A 21068-nucleotide genomic window follows, 5' to 3' on the forward strand; every position below is an offset into this window, starting at 1 on the left:
AGGCTGCGGCATTGGTGTCCATCCCGAAAACACAATTGTGCTTGATGTTGATTTCCCTCTGCTCCAAATCATAATAACCAAAGGGACCGGCATCTTGTTGAGCAATTCAGGGGATATTTTTCTGCAATGCTTTTCTTGAACAATTGATAACGAGCCCTGGAAATTCTGGATTTTACCAGAGCTTCAGGCTCAAGGATGCAAAACTGTGATGAGGATTAAAGTTAGCTTAGGGTTATCTGCAGTTAGGCCAAGCTGTAGCCAACTGATACCCTATGCCCCTGGAAACAGCTCAACCTCTGTTCCTGTCTAATTCCTACTGAAGTTGTGACAAATTAGCCCTTCTATATGCCATTTCTCAATTTTTAATCTGGAATGCCATTTGGGACCTAAACTTGTGTTTGTTTGTTTTTAACTATTTTGCAAGGAGTTCAGGATTGCACAAAGGGTGCTCTTTTAACCCTTCTGATCCTCCTAAAACGGGGGGGGGGGGCCTTCAAACTTGGCCCTTTTATGACTTGTGGACCTCAACTCCCAGAAATCCTCAGCCAGGCCCACAAGTCATAAAAGGGCCAAGTTTGAAGACCCCTGTCCTAAAAAATAGGACTGGCTGAGAAGATTGCTCTCTCTCTCTCTCTCTCTCCCCTTCTCTCCCTCTCCCCCTCCCCCTCTAACATAGGCTGATTTTTTGCTCTCCGGAAGATTCCAAAAGGAACAATTCCCACCCCCTAGCAAATGAAATAAATACAGGGCTAATATGAATGGCATTAATCTCCCTCGATGATTATTTTTTTTCCTACTCTGTTTTTCTTTCCTGCAATAGGGAGGAATTGGAGGACTTTGGGGTGGGGGTGGAGGGAAGAATAGAAACAAAGGCCTAGAATTTTCCCAAGACTTTTCCCAAGGTCCTCCACCTTCTCATCTGAGGCTCAGAGCTCTCCTTGAACCCAAAGAGAGTGACCTCCAGGAAAACTTTGCCTTGGATAAGTCTACCTCCAGTTCATCCAGTTCATCCAGGGTGTCATTCAGACTTATCTCCTGCAAAGCTGGAGAGACAATTAAATCCTTAGCTAGGTCAGTGGGGCAAAGATAGCTTTTAAGCCACCCAGAGATATACGTCAGGGATTTCTCCAGCTTTGCAGCCTGGGAAACTGGATCCCTTTCCGACAACCTTCTGAACCTCAACGATCAGATCCAACGAAGGAAAAACAATGCACGCTCAACCTTCTGGCTGTGGCTCCTCTTCTGACCAGCAAGGAGGAGGGTTAAGAGAAGATGGAGACGTTAGCGACAGGAATGGTTGCCCTGCTCCCTATTCTAAAGTTATTTATTCTATTCATTTTTTTTTCTAATCGCAGAAAACGCGATGCTTTCCTTTCAGTGCAAAACGGCTTTACGGCCAAGTCTGGTTTATACTCTTTAGTAGAAGCGACCAGCCCTTTTGGGGGTTTTATTGTTAGGAACGCCACCCAAATTATTATGGTTGTGTGCAAGGAGCATCTTCAACAAAGGAGGATCTCAAAGAGACCCAATTTCTTATGGTCATGTGCAAGAAGATCCTCAGCAAAGTAGGAGCTAAACCCCCAGAGCTAAACCTCTGGAGGGCCACTGAGGAGAAAGGTGATGGCTGAGATGCAGGAAGAGGGGAAACCAAAAGAGGCTCTCCGTGCTTTCTCAACCCTTCTAAAACAGGAGTGAAGGAATGGACGGAAGCAGAGCAGGTGGCCCCCAGGTCCTACTGGTTAACCCAAATCGGAACGCTCTCAGGCTCTGAAATATTGCCTTTGCACAACGCTGTGGCCAAAGTCTGCTCGCCTGTGCGCGAGGAGAAGCTCTGAAAAACAACAAGGCCGAGGCCAAGGCTTGGAAGCTGCAACTTCAATGTCTGCGTGTCCAACGGCAATAGTCAGATTTGATAGGCGTTGCTAGGACCTGGACATCCGTTACGTCGGCACAGAGTCCATTTTACCTTCATCTCTATCTTCTGCTTGCATTTCTCCCCCCCTCCCCATTTCTCCTCGGCCTCCCTTTTTACTTTACACACAATCCATGCATCTTTGAGGAACCTCAATTGTGTGATGCTAGATTTACAGTCCAAAAACAAAAAACAAAAAAAACCACCACACCCCAGGCAATCAGGCTTATCTCTGCAGTTTTGGGGTGGGCTAGTTCTCCAGAAACCAGAGATGTTGACACATCCCTTGTCAATCGAATTTACCTCTTTCTTCTCAACGAGCTTAGCAAAAAGACTATATATATATATATATCTCAAATCCAAGAAGACAGATACTTGGTTTGAGAATACCAGAACTAGACACACACACACACACACACACACACACACAGAGGTTTTCTCTCTGCCCCTTTGTCCTTTTAAATCCTGACAAACCATGGCTTGAAACTCGTGGACTGTGTATATATATCTTTTTACAGTCCACGAGTTTCAAGCCACGGTTTGTCAGGATTTAAAAGGACAAAGGGGCAGAGACAAACCCTACTCATTTTCTCTCTCGTCCGCCCCACAACTCAAAGCGCGATTTTCCCCTCACCAGCCATAAACCATGACTTTAGCTCCCCCCAAAAAGGCAGCCTTCAGCTTCTACTGAGACGCAAGGGGTGAAATGGTTTGGCATTGGGTTCATTCCTTGCCTTTGTCCTTGTTAAAAACAAAACAGAACCGCACAACACAACACAATGCCGGAAGAGCGAAAGAGGAAGACTTAGAGGACCCAAACTTGAGGTCGCCTCGCAAACAGATACGAAAAGCAGAGAGACAAGAAGGACAGCTGGTCACCAGTCAAGATGGCAGAGGGGTGTGCGAGGAAGTGTGTCTTAGGACGACAACAAAGCCCCCGAAGGCATGGGACCCAGCGAGTGCCAATCCCTTGCTCGTTCTCGGAGATAAAATGTTCAGTCGGAAGAGTGAACGCTTGCGTGGATCAGTCGACATTCTCCTCTCGGCTGCTCAATCCCAGCCGTTATCTTTGATCATGTGAGCTAATTCGATGATGTATTTGCCTTCTTTATATTTCTGACTGCTCTCAAAGGCGTGTTCCTTTTAAGCAAAAAAAAAAGAAAAGAAAAAAAAGTAAAGGCATTGACAACATCTGGAAGGCAGATGTATGCAAAGAGTTGCATTTCAATTTCCCTTAAAACCTTCACCAGGTAGTCTCAAAGGTGCTTTGTCAAAAGGCAACTGGACTGTTTTTTTTTCCCTTGAGGAGGAAAAAGAGGTTTCGCTTCTCATGCAAGAAGCTTCATCGGGTTCTGCCGCGATGGTGCTGGGGGGAGGGCTAGAGAGGGATGAGGAGGAGGGGTTGGAAGGATCATATTTCTTAAGGCCCGATGACTGCAAAGAAATATGATCCTTCCAATGCCCCCTCCATCCTTTCAGAACTAATCCCCCCATAGCCCCCACCATCCTGGCAGAACCCGATGAAGCTTCTTGCATGAGAAGCGAAACCTCTTCTATTCTCCTCCTCTTCCTTAAGGAAGAAGACATTTCAGTTGCCTTTGGACAAAGCAGTTTTGAGAATGACTCAAGAGTCTCCACAGACATTCGTAAGGTACAGGTAGGTCTCGCGTTAGGACTGCAATTGAGTCTGACCGTTGCAGTCGTCATTTGCGACGGATGTGAAGCGCCTCACACCGCGGGTGTTAAGCGAACTCCACGGTCGATAAGTAAAGCCCCTGTTATGTGTCAGTGTTTGTTGGAAACCAAAAGTTAAGCGCCAATGTCTAGCAAAACTATTGTAATTTGCAATCGCGTGACTGCAGATGGCCATAAGTGCAGGCTGGGTGCTGAGCACCCAGGCGGAGACCTCAGAATTTTGAGACCAGATTGTAAGTCCTTTTGAGCGATCTGTCATAGCTTTGAATTGTCTGCAAGTGTCCAATCAGAAGAGAGCTGGAAGGGACCTTGGGGGTCTTCTATTCCAACCGCCTGCTCAAGCAGGAGACCCTGTACCATTTCAGACAGGTGACTGTTCAGTCTCTTCTTAAAAATCTCCAAAGCACCTGAAACTTCTGGTGGCAAGCTGTTCCACTGGTTAACTGTCCCCACTGTTAGGAAGTTTCTCCTTAATTTCATATTGCTTTGATCTGTTTCCATTGTTTCTTGTCCTGCTTTTGGGGTGCTTTGGAGAATAAATTGACCCCTTCCTCCTTGTGGCAGCCCCTCAAATATTGGGAATACTGCTATCATGTCACCCGTACCTTTATAACAGATTAATATGAAATCAAACCAAATGGCTAATGGGGAATTCTTATTTGGAACCTTTTTCTAACCTTCATTTAGAAATGGCTGTCTTTTAACTTAAGACACTGGTTGTCTGTTCCTTTTTTTTCTTTAGATGCGCTGATCTGACCTGTTCATACATCGATTTCCATTTCCTGATTCCCTTCATTGCTTGATATCTGTTTGGATCCTTTATTTTTTTTAAAAAACAAAATCAGGATATTAAAACATATTTTAGATCAGAGCCATGGCAGAGAAGCTGGTGTTTCTACCGAGAGGCAATTAAAGGGCATGCTGGTTCAAGAGAAGCTATTATTTCAAGTAAGTCTGGGCTGAATTAAATCATCTCATGAAATCACAAGTAGATTCCTGACAGGAACCCCAAACAGTTTATCCTAGCTTACTCTTTCTACACCAGGGGTAGGCAACCTCGGCTCTTTCACGACTCGTGGACCTCAACTCCCAGAATTCCTGAGCCAGCCATGCTGAGGGGAAAGGAAGAGGTTTCCAAGCTGTGCCATGCTGGCTCAGGAATTCTGGGAGTTGAAGTCCACGAGTCATAAAAGAGCCAAGGTTGCCTACCCCTGTTCTAGACTGAACTAATCTGTACATAGAGACTGCACACATGTCTTCAGTCCAAGATCAGCAGGATGATGGGTTATATCCTGAAAAGTCTACGATGTTGATAATGCAGATAGCATTTTTGGTTACACTACAGGGAGTCCTCAACGTACGCCCTCAATTGAGCCCAAAATTTCTGTTTGCTAAGTGATACGGTGGTTAAGTGAGTTTTGCCCCATTTTGCGACCTTTCTTGCCACAGTTGTTAAGTGAATCACTGCAGTTCTTAAGTGAATCACATGGTTCTTAAGTGAATCTGGCTTCCCCATTGACTTTGCTTGTCAGAAGGTCACAAAAGGAGACCACGTGACTCCAGGACTCTGCAACCGTCATAAATACATGTCAATTCAAGAGTCCGAATTTTGATCATGTGACCAGGGGATGCTGTCATGTCGTAACCGCAAGGACCAGTCCTAAATTTATTTATTTATTATTTATTTATTCGTTTTATATACCGCCCTTCTCTCGGAGGACTCAGGGCGGTGTACAGAGCAAAGTAAGTATACAATAAACCAACAATAAAACAAATAAAACCCCAGATCTACAAATAAAACCCCAAATCTATCAGGCCAGGCCGGCTTGCTGGAATAGGTTTTTAAATCTCGCCGAAAGGTGCGAAGGTCGGGGGCCATCCGGATTTCGGCTGGTAAGCGGTTCCAGAGGATTGGCGCACCCACCGAGAATGCTCTCCCCCTGGGGGTCACCAGCCGGCATTCTCTGACCGGTGGCACCCTGAGGAGGCCCTCTCTGTGGGAGCGCACAGGACGGAGGGGTGTTGACGCTGGCAGTAGGTGCTCCTGTAGGTAATCCGGACCCATGCCATGTAGGGCTTTGTATGTCATCACTAGCACCTTGAATTTCACCCGGAAGGCAACTGGAAGCCAGTGCAGCTCACGAAGCAGAGGTGTAATATGGGAGTATCGGGGAGCCCCCAAAAGCGTCCGTGCAGCTGCACTCTGTACCAGCTGAAGCTTCCAAGTGATTCTCAAGGGCAGCCCCATGTAAAGAGCGTTGCAGTAGTCAAGACGAGAGGTCACAAGTGCATGGGTGACTGTACGTAAGGCATCCAGGTCCAGATAGGGTCGTAGCTGGCGCACCAGACGAACCTGAGTGAAAGCCCCCCTAGTCACAGCTCCTATGTGATCTTCTAAGGAGAGCTGTGAATCTAGGAGGACACCCAGGTTGCGAGCCCTATCTACGGGGGGCAGTAACTCGCCCCCAATATTAAGGGATGGAATACTCTGAATATCCTGACATGCTGGTATGTACAGCCATTCAGTCTTGTCCGGGTTGAGTTGAAGGTTGTTCCTCCCCATCCATTCCCGGACCGCTTCCAGGCAACGGGACATCACGTCAAGGACATCACTGATGTGGTTTGGGGTCGAGATGAAAAGCTGGGTGTCATCAGCATACTGATGATAACCCACTCCAAAACCACGGATGATCTCACCTAGCAGCTTCATATAGATGTTAAACAGGAGAGGTGAGAGGACCGACCCCTGAGGAACTCCATAAATGAGAGGCCTCGGGGTCGATCTCTGGTCACCCGCCAACACCCACTGTGAACGTTCCAGAAGGTAGGAGGAGAACCACTGAAGAACAGTGCCTCCCACTCCCAATCTCCTGAGACGCCGAAGTAAGATACCATGGTCGATGGTATCAAAAGCCGCAGAGAGGTCTAATAGGACCAGGACAGAGGAATGACCCCTGTCCCGAGCCCGCCAGAGATCATTCATCAGAGCGACCAATGCTGTCTCCGTGCTGTGTCCGGGCCTGAAACCCGATTGGTACGGGTCTAGATAATCAGTATCTTCTAGGAACACAGGAAGCTGATGCGCCACTACACTCTCAACAACCTTCGCAAGAAAGCGAAGGTTGGAAACCGGGCGAAAGTTGTTTAAAACAGCTGGGTCCAGGGAAGGCTTTTTGAGGAGGGGGTCTCACCACCGCTTCTTTCAAGGCTGCGGGGAAACTGCCCTCTTTCAATGAAGCAGTTACCACTGCATGGATCCAGCCTTGTGTCCCATCCCGAGCCGAATAAACCAGCCAGGAGGGGCACGGGTCCAATAAGGATGTAGTGGAGCTTAGCTTCCTCATGATCCTTTCTACCTCGTCCAGAGTCACAGGATCGAACTCTTCCCAGATAACATCAACAAGACTGTCCATGTTCTCATCGTCAGACTCTGCCCAGTTGGAATCCAGACTGGTCCGGATCCGAGCAATTTTGTCCAGCAGATGTTGGCTAAATTCCTCAGCACGACCCTGCAAGGGATCCTCCTTCACCTCTAGATTAAGGAGGGAGCGGGTCACCCTAAACAGGGCGGTCGGGCGATTATCTGCGGACGCGATAAGGGCAGCAAAGTAATTAGACCTTGCCCTGCTTAGCGCCGCGAGATAAGACCTCGTAAAGGACCTTAGTCGCGATCGGTCGGATTCGGATCGGCTGGATCTCCAACAGCTCTCTAGGCCCCGTCTCTGCCGTTTCATCTCCCGGAGCTCCGTAGAAAACCATGGAGCCCACTGGGATCTGCAACGGGTCAGGGGCCGCATGGAAGCCATGAACTCCCGAGCCAACTCAGATGATCTCCCCAGGGATGGTAAGTTGAAGTCACCCAAGAAAAATCATTTTTCCATGCTATTGTAACTTGAAACAGTTACTAAGTGGTTGAAAGTCGAGGACCAACTATACAGTATAGGCTACATCAGTGATGGCAAACCTTTTAGAGACCGAGTGCCCAAACTGCAACCCAAAAGCCACTTATGTATGGTCAGGTGCCAGGTGGGCGTGGCCCATTGGGTGGGAATGCCAATTGGGTGGGCGTGGCCAATTGGGTGGGCGTGACCCATTGGGTGGTGTGGCTGCGGTGGTAACAGCAGACTGGGTGGGACTAAAAAGTTCAATCAATCAATTCCAACTTTGCGAGATTTTTGTTTTCCTGTGAGAAGTTGATTCCCACGAGAAGTTGAAATTGATTGATTGAACCTTTTTTTTTTTTGCAGACGGCGGCGGAGGCCTATAGCGAAAAGGTTTTATAAAACCCAGCTGAAGGCTAGGACTGGGGCAACGGCGCATGTGTCCACAGAGAGGGCTCTGAGTGCCACCTGTGGCACACGTGCCATAGGTTTGCCACCATGGGGCTATATTAAATAGTAAGACGCACTTGAAGAATTTTCTGCTCCATCTTCAGCCCTGACATCAATATATTAAGGATGCAAAAGAGGAAAAATATTTGGTCATAGCAGTTAGGAGATTTTGGAATGTCCAGAGCAGGGCTCTTCATATTTGGCCCTTTTATGACTTGGGGACTTCATTTCCCAGTATAGGGGAAACTATGGCCCTTTTATGACTTGGGGGACTTCATTTCCCAGAATTCCTGAGCCAGCATGGGGGAACTATGGCCCCTTCATCACTTGTGGACTTCAACTCCCAGAATTCATCAGCCAGCATGCCTGGCTGAGGAATTCTGGGAGTTGAACTCCACAAGTCAGAAAAGGGCCACGTTTGAAGACCCCTGGTCCAGAGCATAATATTGCCAGCATTGGCTTAATTTTAGTGGAAAGCATATTTTGGTCCTAGCGCCATTTGATCTAACACTGTGTTTTCAAACTTGGCAACTCCCAGAATTCCCCAGCCAGCCATGGAAAGTTCTGGGAGTTGAGGTCCACACAGGCTGGCTGGGGAATTCTGGGAGTTGAAGTCCACACATCTTAAAAGTTGCCTGTTTTGGGGAAAAAATAATCTAATCCACCCTTTCTTCTCCAATTCTCAACATCCTGTCAAGGATGACACAAAGGTCTCCCAATAAACTCTGCTGCTTTTGGTATGCGTGTTGCAATGTCACACCCAGAGGAGCGGCACGCTTGCATCAAGACACTAATTTTGTTGTTTCAATGGAAATATCTGATCCCATCATCTACTCTCCATCCGGGAGTTGAAGACCAGCCCAGCTTGATGGTTCTCGAATTGAGAAAGTTTGATGGTTTGTTTTTTTTTGGTGATCGAGGTTGCTTTTTATCTTGTTCTGCTTTTATTCCCTATTGATTGCACCTCGCCCTGAGATGTATCGATCTAAGGCACGCTATAAATATTTGAATTGAATAATGAATGAATATTGTACCGGAACTCTCTAGGGCCTTGCTGTAATGCTAAGCATTGGGGTTTTTTTATTTTAGGTGCTCCAAAGAGAAGGATGGATCACTCCTTAAAATTGCCAGCTTTTGCCCCAAGACCCCATGGCAGACATGTCAGACAGAAGGCCCGGGGGCCAGATCCGGCCCGCGAAGTGGTTTCATGTGGCCCGCAAAGCCATCCTGGAAACAGTGAGGGAACAGCCCCCACTGCCTTGGCCCTGGCCCAGAGACCCTCCTTTTGCCAGAGACCCCCAGATCTGTCCCACTCCTCCCCAGGGTCCCATAGGCACCCTTGATGCGAACGATGTAGAGCTGGCCGCGCCCACCCAGTAGGCCATATGCACTCTAGCCACGCCCACCCAGTAGGCCACGCCCACCCAGGCTATACCCACCCGGCCCCCTAAGGGCAACCGCAGTGCTTTTCTGTCCTCTACCATCTGCTGGAGTCCATTTAAGCTCACGCCTACTGCTTCAGTGACGCCATCCAGCCACCTCATTCTTTGTTGTCCCCTTCTTCTCTTGCCCTCAATCTTTCCCAGCATTAGGCTCTTCTCCAGTGAGTCCTTCCTTCTCATTAGGTGGCCAAAGGATTTGAGTTTCAATTTCAGGATCTGGCCTTCTAAAGAGCAGTCAGGGTTGATCTCCTCTAGGACTGACCGGTTTGATCGCCTGGCAGTCCAAGGGACTTGCAGGAGTCTTCTCCAGCACCACAGTTCAAAGGCCTCAATTCTTTGGTGCTCAGCCTTTCTTACGGTCCAACTTTCACTGCCATACATTGCAACTGAGAAGACCATAGTCTTGACTATATGCACTTTTGTTGGCAGGGGGACATCTCTGCTTTTTAGTGTGCTGTCTAGATTTGCCATGGCTTTCCTCCCAAGGAGCAAGCGTCTTTTAATTTCTTGGCTGCAGTCCCCGTCTGCGGTGATCTTGGAGCCCAGGAAAATAAAATCTGTCACTACCTCCATTTCTTCCCCATCGATTTGCCAGGAATTGAGAGGGCCGGATGCCATGATCTTGGTTTTCTTAATGTTAAGTTTCAACCCAATTTTTGCACTCTTCTTCTTCACCCGCAACAAGAGGCTCTTTAGTTCTTCTTCACTTTCTGCTATTATTGTGGTATCATCTGCATATCTTAGGTTGTTGATATTTCTCCCTAACATAGCCGAAGCCAAAAAACTTGAGTTCCCCTCCCCTGAGCACACAGTATCAAAGCACAATTCCCTCCTCCAGTTCACACTCATAAATCACATTCTCCAATTAGTTTGAAATGCAGGCTTCCCCTCCAGCTCTCCAGCCCAGCCAAATCTTATCATCTCTTATTTCAATAACCTTGGTTCTCACACTAGGTTCAGTATTGTTATGTCTAGCTAAACTCTCATGCACATTCCTCGCCCCAGCATCATCTAACTCTAAGAGTAAAACATAAGAAAATGGTTGCATCTCCATCTGTTGTCAAAGCAAAAACAACCGATGTTAGCAGCGTTGACACTTCTGACCATTTTTCACACTTCTGACTGTTGCAGCATCCCCATGGTCACGTGGGTCAAAATTCAGATGCTTGGCAAGTGACTCGTATTTATGACGTTTGAAGAGTCCCGGGGTCACGTGATCCCCTTTTGCGACCTTTCGACCGACAAAGTCAATGGGAGAAGCCAGATTCACTTAATGACCGTGTGGCTAACTTAACAGCTGCGGTGATTCACTTCACCATGGTGGGAAGGAAGGTCGTAAAAGGGGACAAAACTCACTTAACAGATTTCTCACTTAGCAACATGAATTCTGGGTTCGGATGTGATCGTAACTCAAGGACCAAGTGTATCGACTCCCCGCAGGTTGAAAGCCAGGGTCTCAGGGCAAAAAAATAATAAAAAATCTGATAACAGAATAAGAAGCAAACCATTACCACTCACATATTTCCAACCCAGTGTGGTTTTGCAATTTTCACAGTAAATATCAGCCACAGCATGGAGTCCTGTTAGCAGAATTCGCTCCTCCGCCGGACCGCAGCCCACATTGACTCTGAGGGAAACAAGGGGATGGGAACAGAGAGAGAGAAAAGCTTAATTTTTAAACCCAAAGAGATTTCCAAGTTAATTTCCCTGAAGGAGCAAGCGAATATCCTTGTCACAGAATTGTCAAATATTACCAAATATATATGCCAGAGCAGTGTTTCTCAAATTTGATCGCTTTAAGAAGTGAGGACTTCAATTCCCAGAATTCCCCAGCCAGCTGGCTGGGGAATTCTGGGAGTTGAAGTCCACGCCTTTGAAAGTCACCGGGGTTGAGGAACACCGCTCTGGAATACATTTGGTAATACTTGACGATCTGTGACCAAGAGAATAACACCGCTCCAGGGTGTATATTACAGAAATATATATTTAAAATGTCACTTTTGAAGACACATTTTACCAATGTGGCTGAAATCACCCATGTCTCCCAGAACACCATATTTAATGTCGAGGTATCTCACAGATGCTTTTATTACTAGTAGATTACACACACATAATGTGCAGTCAGGAAACATTGTGTGTTGGCCCCCAGCACCCAAGATAACCATGGACGTCCCAGATAAAATCAATTAAATATTTGAATGTTACAAAAAGGGCTTGTGTGTGAGGGGGGAACCTCACACCTGGCACGGTTTTGCTCCAAATTTCACAAGATATCAAAATTACGCACTATTTGTTTATTTTGAAAGATAAGGATCATTGTAACACCCTATTTTTTGGGGGGGGAGGGAACACAGACGATTTCACCGTTTGGGAAAACGTGACAATCTTGTGTTGTGCTTCAAGTTAAGAGTTTTACTTCCTAATCGTTGCATATATTTGGGTCGGTAAGCTGGATAAAGGACTGGGAAGACTTTGCTCAGCTCCAGAAGGACTGTGGGACAATCGGCTCAGTCTACCTCGCTGGGTTGTCGTGGGGAAAATAGGAGAAGGAAGTGCTACTACACCCTTGAGGAATTCTGGGGCAGAAATCTAGCAAATAAGTGACACTCCAAAATAAGTGAGAGAAAGACTACATGACAATCTGTAGGAAATCTTCTAGGTGTGTCCTGTTCTTAGATACAGTCCTCATTTAGCAACTGCCTTGTTTAACGACGGCTGCCAGTCACAACCACGGTAGAAAATAACCTCACCTCGCAGCGAGATGGGCAGCAAACAAATTTAATAAATAAATACAAACAACAGAATAACAGAGTTGGAAGGGACCTTGGAGGTCTTCTAGTCCAACCCCCTGCTCAGTCAAGGAAGCCTACTATACCATTTCAGACAAATGGCAAATAAATAAACTTTGCCACCAATCTTTGCATTTATGACCTTCTCAGGTCCAGAAAGCAAAGAAAAGCTGAAGCAACATCCTAACCAGTCATGATTCCACTTAGTGACCACTCTCCTTAACGACCACATTGCCAGACCAAATGGTGGTTGTTAAACAAGGATGACCTGAACAGGAAAGGAACACAGGAGTAGTTTGTCACTTTTTCCATTTTTAACGTCACGTCTTCATTTATCTAGGCCTGGGGTAACCTAGTTTCTCGTAATCTCATGAAATTTCTCAACGAAAAACTCAATTCTGCAGAAAATGTCTCGCATCTGAGATTGGAAAAGCTTCAACTGAACCGACTGTTGGGGTTTTGCCTATAGGGCAAGGGGGTTCTCCAAACATGGCAACTTTTAAGACTTGTGAACTTCAACTCCCAGAATTCCCTAGCCAGTGTGACGACCATTCTGGGAACTGACATCCCCATTTATCTTAAAGTTGCAAAGTTTGAGAAATACTGCCGTAAGGCAGCTTCTCAAGTCCGATCTGCGCTCCTTTCGCCGCGATCTGAAAACATACTTGTTCGAGCAAGCCGGCCTGGCCTGAGGGGGGATTGGTGGGGTTTTTTATTATTTTTATTGGGGTTTTTACTATGTATCAATTGTATTTTAATCGGGCATGTATTTAATTATCTTTTAGTTTTTGTAAATTTCTGTGTTTTATTCTTGCCCTGTACACCGCCCTGAGTCCTCCGGGAGAAGGGCGGTATAGAAATATTAATAAATTAAATTAAATTAAATTAAATTAAATTAAATTCCATGATAAAGACAACTCTATTCTGTATAGGTCCCTGGCCTTTGTTCAAATCATGGAAAACTACATTCCCCCCCACCCGCCAAATTTAAAAAAAGAAAATACACACAAAAAAACCCACCCCACACCCTCATGAGGAGTTAGGCTCATTCAAACCACTGTTTCATCTAACTGGGTTTTTGAGAAGATTCAGTGGATGGAAACTAATCAAGGAGAGAAGCAACCCAGAAATAAGGAGAAATTTGAGAGTGAGAACAATGAACCGGTGGAACTACTTGCCACCAGAAGTTGTGGGTGCTCCATCAATGAAGGTTATCAAAAGTAGACTGGATAACCATTTTTGACTGATAGGATCATAAAAGGGCCACGTTTGAAGACCCCTGGTATAAGATCTCCTGCTTGAGCAAGGGGTTGGACTAGAAGACCTTCAAGGTCCCTTCCAACTCTGTTATTCTGTCATTGTCTACTGTCAGCAAAACAAGCCACAAAGAGTAACACAGCTGTTCCTTACGGCTTATCTTTTCGCAATAAGATAATTTCCTCCCCGTCTAGAAAGTTTTATTTTAGTCCTCTAGCTACAGATAGTGTTAAAAACCAGAACAAGGTTAAAACTATTGCAGTTCCTAGTCCTCTCTGTTGGCTAGCTTTGCCAGGCGACCAGGCAGCAGTCACTGAGAAGCTAGGCCAGGGGTAGGCAACCTTGGCTCTTTTATGACTCGTGGACTTCAACTCCCAGAATTCCTGAGCCAGCAGGGCTCAGCTTGGAAACCTCTCCCTTTCCCCTCAGCATGGCTGGCTCAGGAATTCTGGGAGTTGAAGTCCACAAGTCATAAAGCAGCCTAGGCCTAGGGCAGGGGTAGGCAACCTTGGCTCTTTTATGACTCGTGGACTACAACTCCCAGAATTCCTGAGCCAGCAGGGCTCAGCTTGGAAACCTCTCCCTTTCCCCTCAGCATGGCTGGCTCAGGAATTCTGGGAGTTGAAGTCCACAAGTCATAAAGCAGCCTAGGCCTAGGGCAGGGGTAGGCAACCTTGGCTCTTTTATGACTCATGGACTTCAACTCCCAGAATTCCTGAGCCAGCAGGGCTCAGCTTGGAAACCTCTCCCTTTCCCCTCAGCATGGCTGGCTCAGGAATTCTGGGAGTTGAAGTTCACAACTCATGAAGGAACCAAGGTTGGCTACCCCTGAGCTAGACAGTGAGATATTTTATGAAGATCAATAAACCACAGCACTTTAAAAACAAAAACACAAAACACTCACACTGAATTGAAGAGATAGGCTCGCCCTTGACTTCCCTGGAAAGACTGAAAGGCAAGCAAAAATAGGATAAAATAAAAAAAAAAGTTGATTAAGCTCGCTGGGTAGTATAGAAAAGCATTTCTAAAAAAAAAAAGTTGATGCCCTTAAGGCAGGTTTTTTTCCCCAACCTTGGCTGCTTGAAGATGTATGGACTTCAAATCCCAGAATTCCCTAGCCAGCTGGCTAGGGAATTCTGGGAGTTGAAGTCCGTGCATCTTCAAGCGGCCAAGGTTGAAAAAAGAAAACTGCCTGAAGAAACTGTTGGATGCTCTTTAGCAATTTCTGAATTCCCCCCCTTTTCTTGCGTGTGTGCTCTTACCACATGCATGCTTCTCCTTAACTCCAAAAAAATATTTTTTTCTATTATGCAAAAAAAAAAAAAAAAAAAACACCAGCCAAGAGAGGTCAATAAAGCAGTTGATGGAATTGTATCTGACGGGAGCATTTATGGAAAAAATAGACCAGTATTCAACAAAAAACACAGGTTATTATTATTATTTTTTTAGCCTGCAGACTCCGGAGGAAAATATGTCAGCTCGGGAATAAAAAAATCAAAAGACGAGACAGACATGCAAAGTGGCCGGGGGGGGTAGGGGGAGAGATTTCAAATACATATTTTTAAAGAGAAAATGTGGACTTAGCAGCGCTCTCAAAATAACAAGGAAAAAATAGGCAGTCCTCAGTTTACAACCGTTCATTTAGTGACCGTAACAGGTTAATAAAAATCATTCCAAAAAGTAACAGTCACTTTATGACCATTGTGGACACATGGTCAAAAATTTAGGAGCTTGGCAACCGACTCATACTTATGAGGGTTGCAGCATCCCGGGAGGGGGTCACATTTTGTAACCTTCTGACAAGTAAAGTCCATGGGGAAACCAGACTGACTTAACGAACGTGCTACTAATTTAATAAAATGGTCGTAAAATGGAGCAAAACCCACTTAACAACCATCTCACTTAGAAACAGAAATTTTGGGCTCAATTTTGGTCATAAGTCAGATGATATGTGACATTTCTGATACGCCTCCTAGCCAGGGTTGCTTTTGGTAAGATGTGCAGCTGTATAAATTAGATAAACAAACATATATTTCCAAACTGGTAGTTCCCAAGTTATGACTGCCCGCTTAGCAGCTGTTCAAAGTTATGATGGACCCCCCCAAAAAAACAGTTCTTATGACAGAGATCCAAAGTTCTGATCCTGTATTTGGGCACTTCAAAACCAGCCTGCATTTACAGACATTTTTATTTTTTTATTTTTTTTATTTTAATTCCATTTATATCCCGCCCTTCTCCGAAGACTCAGGGCGGCTTACAAGCTTAGCAGTAGCCTTCATTCTATGTATATGCCTGCTTATTAGGGCTTTCACACACACCCCAAGCGGCATTATTACAAAGTCAGCTTAATTGCCCCCAACAATCTGGGTCCTCATTTTACGTACCTCGGAAGGATGGAAGGCTGAGTCAACCTTGACTCAGTGTCCCTCAGTCATATGAGCGCAATTTTTTTGCCGAAAACCATTTTCTGCTTCTAGTTTTTGGCAAACAAAAAACAAAAAACCCAACCCCCCCCCCATTAATAATTGTGGGCAATCCATTGTGGGCAATGGATTAGCTTAACAAGTGTCATGTTCACTTAGCGACAAAACCATTTTCTGCTTCTAGTTTTTGGCCAAAAAAAACAAAAAAAACCAACCCCCCCATTAATAATTGTGGGCAATCCATTGTGGGCAATGGATTCGCTTAACAAGTGTCATGTTCACTTAGCGACTGTGGATTCACTTAAAGACTGTGGCAAAAAAAGTCACAAAATTGAATTGGTCATGGGACAACTTGCTAAACGACCAGCATGACTTTACAAACATAATTCTGGATCAGTTATGGTCGTAAGTCAAGGACTCCCTGTATGGACTAAAACTTTAATTTACAAAACAATTTTATGCAACCTGGATTCCAGGGTTCTTTTTATAACCTGTTGGCTGTAAAGAGAGCAAGTTTTAGGTTTTTCAAATCAATCTTATTCAGGTAATTGTCATTTGCCTTTAAACTTGTCAGCTGCCAAATACATTTGAGGTCCAGCCAGCCAATCAAGCATCACAGTTCTGGGCATGGCCTGCCTCCTCTATATGGTTCCACCTTCATTTAAAGGGACACATTCTATTTATGTCCTGAGTTGTTAACATATGGAAAAATAAGCATTTGGTTTGGATTAAAGCTGCAGGCAGCACAACTTCCACGCCACATGAAGGTTTTGAAACGGCACATTTTCGTCATGGAGGGGATTTTAAAACCAGCCCGTTCATGGAAAATAAGAATGCATTTGCTCAAAGAAATAAGTGAGAGCTGGTTGTTAATTTTACCACTAAAATTGCCAGACGTTTCTTTTGCTGCTTGCTGGAAAGCAGCCATACCAAAATTAGGATTATTTTGTTCAGTGTCTAGATCAGAGTTTCCCAAATGTGGAACGTTAACAGGGATGGACTTCAACTCCCAGAAATCCCCAATTGGCCTGCTTTAAAATAAGTGGACTTCAATTCCCAGAATTCCTCAGCCAGCATGCTTTAAGATGGGTGGACTTCAACTCCCAGAATTCCCCAGCCAGCGTGCTTTAAGATGGGTGGACTTCCACTCCCAGAATTCCCCAGCCAGGGTGCTTTAATATGGGTGGACTTTCACTCCCAGAATTCCCCAGCCAGGGTGCTTTAAGATGGGTGGACTTCAACTCCCAGAATTCCCCAGCCAGCGTGCTTTAAGATGGGTGGACTTCAACTCCCAGAATTCCCTAGCCAGCGTGCTTTAAGATGGGTGGACTTCCACTCCCAGAATTCACCAGCCAGGGTGCTTTAAGATGGGTGGACTTCTACTCCCAGAATTCCCCAGCCAAGGTGTTTTAAGATGGGTGGACTTCCACTCCCAGAATTCCCCAGCCAAGGTGTTTTAAGATGGGTGGACTTCCACTCCCAGAATTCCCCAGCCAACGTGCTTTAAGATGGGTGGACTTCCATTCCCAGAATTCCCCAGCCAGGGTGCTTTAAGATGGGTGGACTTCTACTCCCAGAATTCCCCAGCCAGCATGCTTTAGGATGGGTGGACGTCAACTCCCAGAATTCCCCAGCCAACATGCTTTAAGATGGGTGGACTTCAACTCCCAGAATTCCCCAGCCAGCATGCTTTAAGGTGGGTGGACTTCCACTCCCAGAATTCCCCAGCCAGCCTGAGGAATTCCTACACCATTACAGGATTTGTTTACTTGTATTTACAAGGCTTATATGGTGCTCCATTGGAACCTATGCACAACATTGTAAAATCCCAGGAAACATAATAGCGAAATGAAAAGACATCAAAAAAGAGACAGGAAGAGATGAAGGGCCTCTGGGCACCAATTGTCTGGGGTTCAAAATCTGCACCGCCTTAAGTACCAAAAAGGGAAAGACGCCTTCTGAACTCTAGGGGAAAAATGGCAAAGATGGAGGACCAGCAGAGAACCTCTGAAGGAGGACAACTGATCAGCAGACCTTCTTGAGATGTTTGAACACCTCGCAGTGAGTTTAACTATATAGCAAGGAAGCATCTGATATGACCTGTTGTTTCTCCTGATAGGCCTTTACAAGTAGTGCAGTGGCCGTAAGTGCGGGGACTAGTCAAAAGCTGTTTTTTCCAGTGCAGTTATAAGTCTGAACAGTCTCTAGATCAGACATGTCAAACACAAGGCCCGGGGGGCCAGATCCGGCCCGCAAAGTGGTTTCATGCGGCCCGCGAAGCCATCCTGGAAACAGTGAGGGAATGGCCCCCACTGCCTTGGCCCTGGCCCAGAGACCCTCCTCCTGCCAGAGACCCTCAGATCTGTCCCACTCCTGCCCAGGCCCCCATAGGCACCCTTGATGCCAACGATGTAGAGCTGGCCACGCCCACCCAGTAGGCCATACGCACTCTAGCCACACCCACCCAGTAGGCCACGCCCACCCAGCCCCTGGAGGGCAACCACAATGCTGATGCGGCCCTCAATGAAATTGAGTTTGACACCCCTGCTCTAGATGAATGAATGGTTGCAACTGGAGGAATAGCTGTGCATATGCACGTGGGTAGGTGAAAATACCTAATACACATATAGTCAGTCCTCAACTTACCTCAGTTCATTTAGTGATTGTTCGAAGGTACAACGGCACAGAACAGTGACTTATGCCCCTTTTCCACACTTACAACGCTTGCAGCATTCTTGTGGTCATGTTATCAAAATTCAGACGCTTGACAACTGGCATGTACTTATGACGGTTGCAGTGCCCCAGGGTCACGTGATCACTTTTTGCGACCTTCTGACAAGCAAAGTCAAGGGGGAAGCCAGATTCACTTCAAAGCCAGGTTGTTGTTGTTAGCTGCGAAGTCGTGTCCGACTCATCGCGACCCTATGGACAACGTTCCTCCAGGCCTTCCTGTCTTCCACCATCTTCTGGAGTCCATTTAAGCTCACGCCTACTGCTTCAGTGACTCCATCCAGCCACCTCATTCTCTGTCGTCCCCTTCTTCTATTGCCCTCGATCTTTCCCAGCATTAGGCTCTTCTCCAGTGAGTCCTTCTTTCTCATTAGGTGGCCAAAGTATTTGAGTTTTAGCTTCAAGATCTGGCCTTCTAAAGAGCAGTCAGGATTGATCTCCTCTAGGACTGACCGGTTTGATCGCCTTGCAGTCCAAGGGACTCGCAGGAGTCTTCTCCAGCACCATAGTTCAAAGGCCTCAATTCTTTGGCGCTCAGCCTTTCTTATGGTCCAACTTTCACTGCCATACATTGCAACTGGGAAGACCATAGCCTTGACTATACGCACTTTTGTCGACATGGTGATGTCTCTGCTTTTTAGTGTGCTGTCTAGATTTGCCATGGCTTTCCTTCCCAGGAGCAAGCGTCTTTTAATTTCTTGGCTACAGTCCCCATCTGCAGTGATCTTGGAGCCCAGGAAAACAAAATCTGTCACTACCTCCATTTCTTCCCCATCTATTCGCCAGGAATTGAGAGGGCCAGATGCCATGATCTTGGTTTTCTTAATGTTAAGTTTCAACCCAACTTTTGCACTCTCCTTTTTCACCCGCAACAAGAGGCTCTTTAGTTCTTCTTCACTTTCTGCCATTAGAGTGGTATCATCTGCGTATCTTAGGTTGTTGATATTTCTTCCAGCAATCTTAATTCCAACTATTGATTCATCTAGCCCTGCCTTTCTCATGATGTGCTCTGCATATAAGTTAAATAGGCAGGGCGACAGTATACAGCCTTGCCGGACTCCTTTCCCAATTTTGAACCAATCAGTGGTTCCGTGTCCAGTTCTCACTGTTGCTTCTTGACCCGCATATAGGTTTCTCAAGAGACAAATAAGATGGTCTGGTACTCCCATCTCTTTAAGAACTTGCCACAGTTTGTTATGATCCACACAATCAAAGGCTTTAGCATAGTCAATGAAGCAGAAGTAGATGTTTTTCTGGAACTCCCTAGCTTTCTCCATGATCCAGCGTATGTTGGCAATTTGATCTCTAGTTCCTCTGCCTCTTCGAAATCCTGCCTGTACTTCTGGTAGTTCTCGATCCACATACTGCTGAAGTCTAGCTTGTAGGATTTTAAGCATGACTTTACTAGCATGAGAAATGAGTGCAATGGTGCGATAGTTTGAACATTCTTTGGCACTGCCTTTCTTTGGAATTGGAATGTAAACTGATCTTTTCCAATCCTGTGGCCACTGCTGAGTTTTCCAAATTTGCTGGCAAATTGAGTGTAGCACTTTTACTGCACTGTCTTTTAAGATTTTGAATAGCTCAGCTGGAATACTGTCACCTCCACTAGCTTTGTTGTTGCTCAGCTTTTCTAAGGCCCACTTCACTTCACATTCTAGGATGTCTGGCTCGAGGTCAGTGGCCACCTCATTGTGATTATCAGGGACGTTAAGCTCATTCTTGTATAGTTCTTCTGTGTAATTTTGCCACCTCTTCTTAATCTCTTCTGCCTCTGTTAGGTCCCTGCCATTTTGGTCCTTTATCATGCCCATTTTTGCATGGAATGTTCCCTTCATCTCTCCAATTTTCTTGAAAAGATCTCTGGTCCTCCCTATTCTATTGTTTTCTTCTATTTCTTTGCACTGTTCATTTAAGAAGGCATTCTTATCTCTTCTAGCTATTCTCTGGAATTCTGCATTCAATTGGGCATATCTATGTTTTTCTCCCTTGCCTTTCGCTTTCCTCCTTTCCTCAGCTATTTGCAAAGCTTCCTCAGACAGCCATTTTGCTTTCTTGCATTTCTTTTTCTTTGGGATGGTTTTGGTTGCTACCTGTTGTACAATGTCGCGAACCTCTGTCCATAGTTCTTCAGGCACTCTGTCTATCAGATCTAATTCCTTAAATCTATTTGTCACCTCTACTGTATATTCAATAGGGATATGATTTAATTCATACCTGAGTGGCCTAGTGCTTTTCCCTACTTTCTTCAGTTTAAGCCTAAACTTTGCAAGGAGAAGCTCATGGTCTGAGCCACAGTCAGCTCCTGGTCTTGTTTTTACCGACTGTATAGAGCTTCTCCATCTTTGGCTGCAGAGCATATAGTCAATCTGATTTCTGTGTTGACCGTCTGGTGATGTCCATGTGTAGAGCCGTCTCTTGGGTTGTTGGAAAAGAGTGTTTGCTATGACCATCGTATTCTCTTGACAAAATTCTATCAGCCTGTGCCC

The 21068-nt window shown here is 45.7% G+C and overlaps 1 protein-coding gene across 1 annotated transcript in view; it reads right to left on the minus strand.

The window, feature by feature from the left end:
* Positions 1-753: 753 nt before the first annotated feature.
* The window catches only part of YPEL2 (yippee like 2), a 38474-nt gene continuing 18159 nt past the window's right edge, over positions 754-21068 (minus strand). Inside the window, exons 3-5 of the mRNA XM_083379896.1 lie at positions 14331-14374; positions 10899-11007; positions 754-3052 (exon numbers count right to left, since the gene is read on the minus strand). Coding sequence (XP_083236022.1) covers positions 2963-3052; positions 10899-11007; positions 14331-14374 — 243 coding nt within the window. The 3' untranslated portion in view covers positions 754-2962. The remainder of the gene's footprint in view (positions 3053-10898; positions 11008-14330; positions 14375-21068) is intronic.

The sequence above is a fragment of the Vipera ursinii genome, assembly GCF_947247035.1.
Source record: "Vipera ursinii genome assembly, chromosome: 1".
Taxonomy (NCBI): Eukaryota; Metazoa; Chordata; class Lepidosauria; order Squamata; family Viperidae; genus Vipera; species Vipera ursinii.